Source organism: Pholcus phalangioides, unplaced genomic scaffold (genome assembly GCF_987345545.1).
Source record: "Pholcus phalangioides strain wild (caught in Gottingen) unplaced genomic scaffold, Ppha-v1.0 ptg000011l_1, whole genome shotgun sequence".
Classification (NCBI taxonomy): Eukaryota; Metazoa; Arthropoda; class Arachnida; order Araneae; family Pholcidae; genus Pholcus; species Pholcus phalangioides.
This window is the reverse complement of record NW_028301604.1, coordinates 19,909,682-19,922,313: the sequence shown is the minus strand read 5'-3', so window position 1 is coordinate 19,922,313 and position 12,632 is coordinate 19,909,682. Positions and strand designations below refer to the sequence as shown.

The 12,632-nt window shown below is 32.1% G+C and overlaps 1 protein-coding gene across 1 annotated transcript in view; it reads right to left on the bottom strand.

Moving 5' to 3' along the window:
* LOC149080192 (uncharacterized) overlaps positions 1–12,371 on the bottom strand; it is a 60,466-nt gene extending 48,095 nt beyond the window's left edge. Inside the window, exons 1-3 of the mRNA XM_089239235.1 lie at positions 12,189–12,371; positions 8,478–8,651; positions 999–1,062 (exon numbers count right to left, since the gene is read on the bottom strand). Coding sequence (XP_089095361.1) covers positions 999–1,062; positions 8,478–8,651; positions 12,189–12,326 — 376 coding nt within the window. The 5' untranslated portion in view covers positions 12,327–12,371. The remainder of the gene's footprint in view (positions 1–998; positions 1,063–8,477; positions 8,652–12,188) is intronic.
* Between the last annotated feature and the right edge of the window lie 261 nt (positions 12,372–12,632).

The window sequence follows — 12,632 nt, the reverse complement described above, 5'->3', positions numbered from 1 at the left end:
TTTAAGAGTAATTTTCAATCTTAATGAGAAACAGAGAAATAACTCTATTAAAAAATTACCTAAAATTTGAAGGAGTAAAACTGAATTTAGATGTGTATTGATGAACACTGTGTAGGAGTATTTCGAAGAAAAATTGAGAGATTTCAGCATTCCAAAGAAATCTATTTGGCATACAAATGGAGCTAGAAAATTCAAAATGACCAGCTTGGTCTATCTAGTGTTAAATGCAAAGGTATCTTAACAGGTGAGCCAACAAGGACTGAACATCGGTCCTCAAGTCAAACAAAGGGCAAATCATCCAAGTGTTTTATTCATATAATAATAATAATATTCTGAGGTTTTTCTTTTCACTTCAATATTTCATTTCAATTTGTTATTCCCAATTAGATTCAGTGTATAACTGCTTGAAAGACATATTTTACTGAAGTAAAAAGTAATTCCAAGCATCTTTGGGCCTTGGGTATCTTTCAGACAGCCATAATCAAACAGAATGGACCCACTGAAATTAAATGCAAAAGAAAAAAAAAATCAAGAGCCCAGGTAATCCGAACAGGTACCAATCTTAATCAGTTTGCATTAGTGGGGCTGTATTTTGTATTTCTTAAAAAGTAACAGAATCTAAATTTTTATATGGTTCCCATGACCAACCATAGTCATATTTAGTAAAAAAAATTACCATTAATCTTCATCAAAAAGGTTTTTTAATTTAAATTTGCTGTATCTCTGCCGGTTTTGGTTGCAAAATTAAGGATTTCTTCTTTTTGTGTCTAACGCATTCAATGCATGAAGATTTTTTTTACAAACTATAATGTGTGTGTGTGTGTGGACAATATTAAATTTTAAAATAAACTTTTCAAGAAATCAGTTTTATTTTATTTAAACAGCTTCTAGGATAAGCTGTTGCAGTTACCACTTGGTAACATAATGACTAAAATAATAGGATTCACGTATGGTATCTCAAACTCAAAAGTAATATTATCTTTTATATATGAACTCACCTTCGATATGATACTGCTTTACATAGTGTCCATAACAAAATTCATATGTCCACCATTCTTTAGTCTAAGATGGATAAGTATATATATGTTACTTTTAGTTACTGTTTATTAAAAACATGGATTTTCAAGCAATCAAAACATGAACTGGAGGTTAGTGTGCTAACCATCCATGACAGCAAACTAACAATCAAAACAATTATAATAAATAAAAGAGTTTGAGAAGAAACATGGGGTCTGTCTTCAATGAAGATAACTAAAAATCTATATAATTAAGATGAATATGTTTATTAAAGTAATCAAGATATCTTACTTTGAAACAACCAGAAGAAAAAAATTGTTATGCGTATTTTAATCTTTCAATGCATTGGGTAGATGATAAGCGATAATCAATTGTTCTACATTATTAACACAAGAAATATATATATTTTTATTATTCTGAGAATAAGTTTGCAGCATTATGTGAATGAGCTAAGATGCATGTCTGATACTATGTAACAGAAATGTTTGAGCATAACACAGGCGTATAATGTCAAAATAAATAAAAAAACCAAAGAAAATAATCAAGTGACAGAAAATAATCAAAATATAAATTTGTGGAAAATTCCTTATCATCCAGCTGTTTTCAGCAAATATCTGAAATTATTCCTCACTGTATCACAGATCTTTCTGAATTTTCACGACATTCACCTGGAATTTTCATACAAGTTGCACTATATTTCTGTCAACCAAATTATGGAAAAATAAAATTGATATTTCCTACAAATGCATAATCAAAAATCATTTATTTCATGAGGGTTGTTTGGTTTAAACAAGTGGTTTTTTTTTTAAAAATCAAATAAAAGTGGCCTAAATGTAATTTTTTACCTTGAAAAATATCATATTGGTTCATTACTAGCCAAAATTTTTCATTCTTACCACATTTCATATTCTTGGGGTACATTCAGATGGTCTATTTTTAAATGATATAAGTGGTTTTTCCAAAAAGTCTCATAAAAAAAAGTGGCCTGAATATATATTTTTTTACATGTGAAGTATCTTAGTTATTTAAAGTTATATACAGAAGCTAAAATCATCAGTCTCATTCTTACCACATTTTCTAACCTTTGGCTGAATTCTGATGCCCTATCTTTAGCAAATTCATTAATAAGGATTGCATCACATCTAAATGTAGTGGTGTATTATCTCACAGGGTTTTTTGCTTTGCTTTTTTCCTTCACAAAGAAGCAGAACAGTAGTGGGGCGCACACACACAGGTGGTCACACACAATAAAGACACCAGCTGTCCATAAAGGACAAAGACCAGTGTACACACTAGTAGTTACATTACCTCACAGACATTTTCATTTTCTTTCCCATAAGAAGTAGCACATCTCACACTGTATATTACCCAGTCTTAATATTCAGTAGTTTTTTTTTAATACTTTCACATTTAAGTTCAGTTAATCAAGGTTCTACTGTATAGTAGTAACAGAGTTATGAAAAATAATCAGCTATATACAGGGTGATTATAATTAGTTTTGATTCCAAAACTATACAATAAGTAATTTCAAGTCAGAATGACTTGAACATTTGCATGGATACTCTTGAAGCAATGGAAATTTCTTTGGCAAAATAAAAAAGTGCAAGTAGATGATGCTGTACTTGATCAGCAGTATAATCTATTTTGTGCAACATCATCATCTTGGCACTTCAACATCAAGATGCAAATTGTAATACCAGCAAAGCAGCTGCTGAAAAACTATTTCGACAATAACAGGATGACATGACACCTGGCTGGCAGTCAGTTCACCTAACCTTAACCCTTGCAACTTCTGGCTGTGGGGGTACCTCAAAATGTTATGAACAGTGGTCGAATTGCAAACCTTGGTGAATAGCAAGCTCCAGCACGTCCCCTATAAGTTAGAAGTTTCTCAGGAATATTAACGTGGGGGCGCGTTTGGTTTAATAAAGGTGAATTACAAGTGCATCCACATCATGACCATGGCATACTCTTGATCTGCTGTTGAACAAGCATTTTTTTGTTTTCACTTCATAGCCAGAACACGGTGGATAACATGTTTAACATTTCTTGAGTAAGTTGTAGTTATTTGTTCAGTTACTTCATTTTTGTGATGTTTCTATGAACTATGAAATCGTGTAACGCTAATTGAGTTATCATTTTGCCCTGACTGGCTATCTTGTCGATTCTGTGAACAAATTTCTCATGTGTTGGATGAGTAAAGTGTCGTTAAATTTACATTTTTAAGTATATTTTTCCCCTTTGCCATGTAAAATTACATTGCTTCAGGAATATTCATGTAAATTTTCAAGTCATTCTGACAATGGTTCTTTTTTTACAGTGTTTTGAAATCAGTACTTTAGTTATAATCACTCTGTATATTTATATATTATTAAACATTAATATTCATTAAATATATTATATTCACCTAATTTTTAATATAGTTTTTGCAAAATAGCTTTCTAATTAAGCATACTAAAAGTAACTGGAGAAAACATCTTTATATTATATGGTTAATAATAACATTAAGAATTTTCAAATGCAAAGTAAGTCATTGAGTTACGCAAAAATAATTAAATGGCAAAGTTGGTTTTTGTTAAAATGTAAGAAATATTTATTGATTTAAAATAAACATTTTATTTTAATTAATTATTATAAGTTTTAATGATTTTTCAGAAATTTTATTGTTTTTAATGTTAATACTATTTAAAACAAAAAAAACCTGGTTTAAACCAAAAAAAAAACCCAGTTTTTTTACCAACCCTGGAATTAATACACCACACTTTCCTGAAAATGAGTCTTTCTGGGATTTACAGAGTTATTATAGTTTCAGTATACCAACACTGCTCAGACCTATGGAGCACCCGTCAGTATACTGACACTACTCAGACCTACGGAGCATACGTTCTGGTAGAGGTATTACATAGAAACTTGGTATATACGCTATATGGACGACCATGGAAAAAAATGGAAATTAAAAAAAGGGTCATTTATTCACCTGGTGGTCAAATTCAAAATGAATTTGACTCTTGTCTACAACAGCAAGTAACTCCCACTATGAGGAGTTTTTTCCAATATTTTCTTTCTTCTTTGGTTCCGCTACTGATGAAGGAACTTCATATAGTTCCGAAACACGTATAGCCGTGTTCTTTTGGAATTTTGGGTACACCCAAACGTCGATTATTTAATCGTATTAGGAGTCATACTTTATTCAATTCATTTAGTGTTTTTATGAATCTTTGCATTACATTCACCGTTACAATGTTGCACAAAGAAAATAACCTTTATTTTTTCAATATTTTACCCATGGACAGGTCTATAGCTGGGAGGCAAGATGATTCTTATCCTTTTTTTCTCTTCATACTATAAATTCACCATAGAAGGGCTCTGGGGGCCTCACCAAAGATTCCAGCCTAAGGGTCCTACTGGATGATGTGGGGGGGGGGGCATTATTTTACAACATATCATGCTTTCGACTGAGCAAAAAAATAATTCTACCATTCGTAAGCAGAGAAAAGCTAGGTCTCTTAAGTACCATGCGCACACAAAATTGAAATTGCCGACGAAGAAAATTTCTGCCAGAAATTATGAAATTTTATTGCTCGACTAATGAGCCTTGATATTTTTGACAAAATAAACTCATTCAGTGCACAATGTGATTGACATCAAAAAGCTGTCTTACATATGTACACTATTTTACATAGCTCAGGATTCTGTGGCTATGCTTCGTTATAAGGCCCTTAGTCAAAAATTTAAAAAAAAAATGGTATGCAAAAAGAAGGGTTTATTGCATAAATAAGTCAATGAGACTGAATAGATACTGTTTTAAGAAGTTTCGGTAATGAAACTCTTTGTTAATTTTTTCCTATAGTGGTAAAAATGACTGCTACCATCATTCTAGGTAGTTCCAAATTTCTGTCATTCTAGTGTTAAAGTAGCCTACCATTCAAGCTGGGTTCTGTTAGGTATATATCCAAAATTTATATAGTGAAGATTTTGTCTAAAATTGTAGATTTGTATTAAACCATTAATGATCATGGACAAGATATTTCATCCTACTGCAGATGGAAGAAATTTATTTCAGCTCTTCTTGGTTTTTAACTTTTTTAGCATCATTATGAAGCTTCATTGTAACCCCATCAACTGAAGTTTTTTTTTACCTCCCTGTTCTTTCTTTTTTTCCTGTTTAGTAAATGACCATTCAAGTATTACGTAAGTAAATTTTTAGCCATTTTTGAACCCCCGCCCTTTGTCAGCAAAATTTCGTCATCAGCTCTGCCCCTCTGAATCCTAACTTATATTTTCGTAAAGGGTGGTTGCTGACGTAAGCATTATCCAAACCCTCTCTCTTCCCTTGTCATCAAATCGGAACCCCCCCCCCCATCGATGATGACTAATACTTGAACAGCCCCTAAGAGAGAGAGAGAGAGATCTCCCCCCACCCCCACATACAATGTATTTTTCTACTATATATCTGTATGCTGGAGGTAAAGGGTACTATGTCCATTTTTCGTCAATATTGGGATAATTCTATTAATTTGCAGTACTTTTGTTACACTACACATAGGTGTAGCACATTAAGTCCTATTTTAATAAATAACAGAGGTATTCATTTTATAAAGCAAGCAAGCTCCATAGAAAGACTTAAAAAACACTAAAAAAAAAATTAAATGCTGCTCACCTGTAAAATTTATCTCCCTTTACCTTGCGCATACAGATATATATAGTAGAAAAAAAAGAGAACACATCATATATTAATATAGAGGAAGAGAACACATTTGGGAGGGTAAGAAAGAGAGGGTCATTTCAACTTTATCTGAGGGACAAACTTTTTCCAGGTGGGCAAAGAACATGTACTCAATGTATTTATAATTTTATATATATATATATTTGTATATATATGTATACTTTTTTTTGTGTATTTTCAAAAGCCAGGGGGCCCCCCCCCTGACCCCCAAATGACGGGCCTGGGTGAATCGGCAAAAGAGAAATCTACAGTACTCTTCCCCCTTTTATTTCTAACATGTGAACAAGGAAACCAGTTTTTTGAGAATTATCGTTGATACTTCCAATAGAAATTGCTCAAATTTGCTGCCAAAAGCCTGTACATAAAGGGGGTTAAAAACGTACTCTTACCCACAATTGTAAAACAAGTTCTATATGTAGCATCAAAAACAAGTTGCATTACAACTATGTTCAAATTCCTGTCAAAGATTTTTTTATGGTATTTATAGGAATTGTGTTATGGCTATTATTGTTTATAGGAATTTTTATGTGTGTGGCTAAACTTTGTTCCTTCTAACTTGAGTCCAGATGTGCACAAACTGCTGTACCAATTTTTGATATCATTCCGCATCCTTTATTTCTATTGCTTGTAATTTTACTTGCTTCTTCATTACATGTTCCTTAACATGTGTGATTTTTCCTCAAATGTGAGATAGGAAAATTCTTTTATTACAAATTTATAGAGATAATAAAATTTTCACAGTTTTTAAATTTTGTTGAAATAAAAACAGTTGATAACACTAATTAAAATAGAGAGAGTTGTTTCTCAAAATACTTCTATATATTCCGTGGGAGAGAGGAATCAGCATCCAAATATTCATACATTATTGCGAAAAATATACAGGAATGCTGAAAAATATCCATACTAAAAAAAAAATTGGCAAAATTAAATTTAAATTATAAAAAAATAATTGAAAATTTCGAACTGAAGAAAATTTCAATTGATGGAAGAAATAACTACAAAATGAAATAAAATATTGTGACCTAACGAAAGAAATTGCCTGAAATCTAATGTAAATTCAGAATCTATGAATTGAAAATAAGAAAAATAATTTACAAGGATTATTCCAGCACACATGCAGATTCAGAATAAATGAAATAATTCCAGAATTGATGAAAATTCAGAATTTATGAGAAATTATTATTACTATAAGTACGGGGAGGGCCCCTCAAAACAAGGGGGGGCCTGGTGTGACCGCACCTGTCACACCCCTAACGGCAGCTGTTTTTACAGCAGATACTCAGAAATCCTTTACTTATTTTGTATTTATTTTTCCCCCTAAAATTCTAAAATTTTGTTTTTGAGCTAATTCACACCAAATGATTTTCTGGGCTGAATATGCTATCAAATACATTATGAAATAAAATTCTGAATAACCTACCCTTCTGCTGCCATTCTTTATTTATTACTTACCTATGGGTCTATATTTTTTTTTACTGCATTTCAATATTTTACTAGTCAGAGATTGTTATATGGATACTGGTAGGAGTGAAATTCCTTCCATTTCGCTTTCACTGGATGCTGATGAACTCTGTGATGGATTGATGATTAGCTCTTCCACCATCAGATCAACCTTAACGTTCAGTTGCCACAGCTTCTTCTCCTACTCGATGATATGAGAAATCACATTTTTATAATTTTCCACTGTCACACCATCCAAAGCAGTAGCTAATTATTTCACAGACTTCTGGAAGTTTGAACGAATTAAGTATTTTTTCCCATGCGAACACTGTAGCATGGAGTGTTGTCCATCACGATGACACTATCTGAATGAAGTTTGGGCAGTATACTCTCACACCAGGTCTTGAAACTTCACGATTCATGTTCTCATGATGATCTCAGAACTTTTTGGACTTGAATAACAGTAGGTTGCCTTCGACGAAACCAATATCACTTCCAAAAGGGGGCTAGGACTAGCCTAACAATTATTTTTAACTAACAATTATTTTTCAAAAATCGATTCGTATGTACCAAAAAAAAAAATAGATTGTGATAAGAAAAACAGCGTGCTAATCCAAAGAGCTGTTTGAGCAGAACTGTGAAGTTTTTGGGAATGTACTTGTTATGAAAAAAGTAACCCCCCCCCCCACCCCACCTTCATCCTTTGAGTTTCATAGCGCATGGGTAAGAAAAAAAAGATCTTGTTTACCAAAGCAAAATTGTTGCTGCTTGTAAGCACCTTCAACGCAGATAACGCAGAGGTAAAGGATAATTCAACTGGCTTTGCGAAACCAGACAAGCACATATATGTTGGCAAAGCAAGAACTCTTGATGTGAATAATGTTTTATGCCTATACCAAGGAAACATGTCTCATGTTCTGTTGACAGCCAGAGCAGCAGTGGAGAGAGAGAAGAGCATATTTTTCTGACACCCACCATAAAGTGATAACAGCAAAAAAGTTTTGACCCATCTTTGACAAATATATTTTTTTCCTTCCTCCACATAACTTCTAACACCAAAAAAAATTAAAATTATGAGGTATTTTATGATACGAGGGGCAAACAACAAAGGACTATATTTTTGATGGCATTGTACTGTAGGAGAGGTGAAATATCCTTCAACCAATCATTTTGATTATCTCACACATGTTTTTATTTATATTCGGACCAAAGTTTAGTCTGGTTATAAAAAAATTGAGTGCATTCATAAAGATTCAACATAATAAGGTATTAACATAATAAACATTTGTCTTACCTTCAAGAGGCAAGATCCAGTTTGTATAGGTTTCAATAATTCCTTAATATCAATTTCTTCTTCAGGAGTTTGATCTTTTTTTTCTTCTTTCTCCAGTTCTTCAATTTCTGGCAGTAAACATTGATACTGTTGACCATATTTGGATGTAACATGTATGACAGGCAAAAGTTGGCTCTATATAATATACATCCAAAGAAAAAAGTTTCACAATAATTTGAAATATTTTTTATATTAACAGTATTTAAACAAAAAATTAAATGCTTCTTTCGATGAAACTTGAACCTTACAGTCAACATAACAAATTTCAGAGAGATAGATGGCTTTTTCTCAACCCAAGATATCAAAGAAACATTTTATTTTCTGGATATTATGCTGAGGTGAACTTGGAGATGACTTATTTTTCCGAGTTCACCTCAGCATAATATCCAGAAAATAAAATGTTTCTTTGATATCTTGGGCTGAGAAAAAGTCATCTATCTCTCTAAACCATCCCACCTGGGGGCCAATTCCTGAAGTTACTTCAGTGCCTCATGCCACAGTGCATGGAATAAGGAAGGCAGGGTTGTGTCTCTAGTGGTGTAGATGATAGCATACTTGCCCAGTATGCAAGAGGGTCTGGGTTCGAGTCCTGGCAGAGACAAGATGACTTTTCTTTCCGAGTTCACATCAGCATAATATCCAGAAAATGAAATGTTTCTTTGATAACAAATTTCATTCAGAACATTTTACATCAAGACTTGACAAATAAAAAAAAAAAAAAAAAAAAATTACACCACCAGCTAATTATTATTATTTATTTATTTTTAGAAAAATGTTTCAAACTAATGTTTTTTTTTAATTTTTCCCATGACTTGGAAAGATCTCTTTCTATGCTGTAATAGTATTTTTCATTCCAACAAATATTCAAATTGTTCTTGCTGTTTTGGCAGATAATGAACATTGGTCTACAGTTTATTAAAATACTTGGCATGCCACTAATATTTTAACTAACCCATTAACCCCTTCCGCACCAGGCAAGCCATAGCTGTAACTGCACTCTAGGTCCAGGATAACAGATTAGCATGCTGAATATCTAATCCATAGAACAATTTATTTATCATAATGATTTTAATACAGGGTAATATGGTAAGCAGTATTGGGAGGGAGTTCATAAAAGTAATTTACCATCACATAGCAAAGTATTTCAATCACATATGTCAATCATGTAATACAGTATACTCTTATTTGTGCTTTGCTGTGAAATGTTCAATGCTACTAAATCTAGCTGCAATGCAAAAAAACATTCCAGATGATAGATACATGAGTCACACACTACTACAATGCTGACTTGCTTTATTGTAATTTTCAGCTGTCGTTTGCACATACATTCGTGGTATTAATGTCCATGAAGATCACGACATGTGTACATACGTCCCTGGTGCAGAAGAGGTTAAATTTTGAACGAGAATTCAGTCTGAACACACAATCGTATATCCATGTCTCCATTTACATAGATTATTTTCAACTATAGCTAGAAATTGAACACATGTAAAATACACAAATAAACCATTATTTCTGAAACTACATAGATCAAAATTAAAAAAAATTGTTTTTCACAATATAAGGTAGACTGAGGCAAGTGGAAATTCGGGGTAAGTGGAACCTCACATGATTTGTAAAATTCAATCATTTCCAGGAACGGTTTCTTGCAGAATTTTTCTCTTTCATACTTCATGTATTTTTCAGTAAAAATATAATTGGTATGATAGCTGTTCATATAAAAGTACAAGGAGCTTTCATATGGAGAAGTTAAGTTTGTGGTCAAGGCACTACCTGTTGTGCCCTTTACATTTTGACTATTTCTGAAAGCATGAGTTGGCCCAATATTGATATTTTGGTGTCAATTTCTTGTTTTATAGTTACTTAATCTGTCATTTTAATATATAATTATGATAACTCTTTAGATAAAATTGGAATTACAAGGTTTACACTTTTCCCAAGTTTTTACTGTGCTGAGGTAAGTGGAACCCAATGCATTTACAGTAACTCTATACTCCCACATTTTTGCAAATTTCACATTTCCCTTATCATTTGTCTTTTATGGGTTTTCTACATACTAAAGTTGTAAATTAGCTTTTTATACCAACATAATAAAATGTTTAGGATTTTTATGGTTTTAATGAATTTTTTCCCTTTGTTTAAACTTCTTTCATTTATGAATGATTTTGAAGTGCAATCAGTGTAAGGTTCCACTTGCCTCCTTGGGGAGCAAGGGACACCAATGCTTCACTAAAAAGTAAAATTAATCTTGAGAAAGGGATACTGAAGAAAATATGGTTAAAGCACTAGCTCCAAAAATAGAATGATTCAAAGAATCTGCTGCCATATTTTCAAGAAGTTTCGTTGATTTCTATAATGTAGGTGCTAGGTTAAACTTGAACCAATGAAAAAGGGGTTCCGCTTACCTCAGTTTATCTTGTTACAAAATTCCAAAAAATTTTAAAAATCACTGGATATTGTTATCAGGAACATCATTCGAAACAAACCTTTCAAGCTCAAGTGGTTTTGAGAAGATTAGCCACATAAAAAAGAACTGAATTTTAAATTATGAATTAAAAAGGATCAAACTGAAGTTAGGGTTAACTAAATTTTAAAAAAGAAACAAAAATTGCCCAGGTCTGAAGAGAGTCAAGTTCTGAAGAAATGGTTGAATTTTTATGGCATGTTGCTCAACCTTGTCCTTTTACAGTATGCCTGAAAATGAGCAGGAATATGGAATGTTATGACTTGACTGTATGTTATGACAAAAAATTATTGGGAATTGTTTTGTTGTGACAAAAATAATTAGAAATTAATAGTGTTAGATGTTTTGATGTTTCATCAAGACCCATTCACACTGAAATTACTTGTATTCATAGGAAAAATGAGACAAAATGAAACAAAATGCTTCCTTGGCAAGAAACAGAGATTTTGAAAATGAATTTCGAAAAATTACAGCATCTCAGATTATCTGGACCCTCGAAATTTTGAGACTTGAATTATTGAGACTCTACTGTACTCTTGTTCTCATTGTGACATTAATAAAAACTTTGTTGAAACTACTTGTTTAAAATGTTTCAAATTTCCAATTTATATTAAACATGGTTAATTGCAATAGAAAAGAGTCCATATGGGCATCCTTTGGTGTGGCAACATGTAATTAGAAACCAATTTTCCATCAGCGATTTCAGAAATGTCACTAATCGGTGTTCTCCCCTAATAATGAAATATTTCCCCTAATTTAATAAATTACTAAATTATATCACATAAAATATCTTCAAAAATGTTGATTAGAAGTGGCTGAGGGATAAAATGTAAAAAAAAATTAAAATTCATTTTCCATTAATTAAGAAAAATTTCAAGCAATAAAATAATGATAAACAGCTAATTTTTGTAGACAAAAAAAACAATCAGGATATTTATAGATATTGTCAAACCATTCCATAGAGGTGAGAAATGAATAAAGCGCCTCTCAAAAATGTTAAAGGCCCTTTAGCCACTTTTTTGTCAACTTGACCCATGTAATTAAGCGTTACTCACATTCATGCTGCTTTTCCGGAATCATTAAATATCATTGGAATTGCTCATAAAGTAAGTTCAGCATGAAAACAATCTTAGTTAGTAACAATGAAAAAAAAAATCATAAGTATATATATATATATATAAATAAAACTATAAAAAAATTACGCTTACTTCACCGGCTTTAACAGGAGTTTTCAAAATATCTACGTCATAATTGATTGATTTCAATTCTTCGAACGAAAATGAATTCGAATGTAAAGCATTTGCAGTACAGATGAAAAATACTAACAGAGAAATATGCATAAACATTTCACTTCCTGTTTTGACTTCTTACACTCTTTTATGAACGGCTGTGACTGACCGAATAAATAAAAGTAGCGGCCACAAAACTAGCATTTTGCGCTTTTGATAACAGTTATCGTGTTGACCATACCTCCTATCAAACAAAAAAGGCTTTCGTGGACATGTAAATTAAAATTAAAATTCCAAGTTTTCGGGTTTTTTTGGCCGAAAACTTTGAATTTGAATTTTAATGTACCTCCTGTATTATACCAGAAAGAATTGTTTATTTTTTTATACTGTGGAACCTCTCGATAACGTTCACCCATGGGAGCA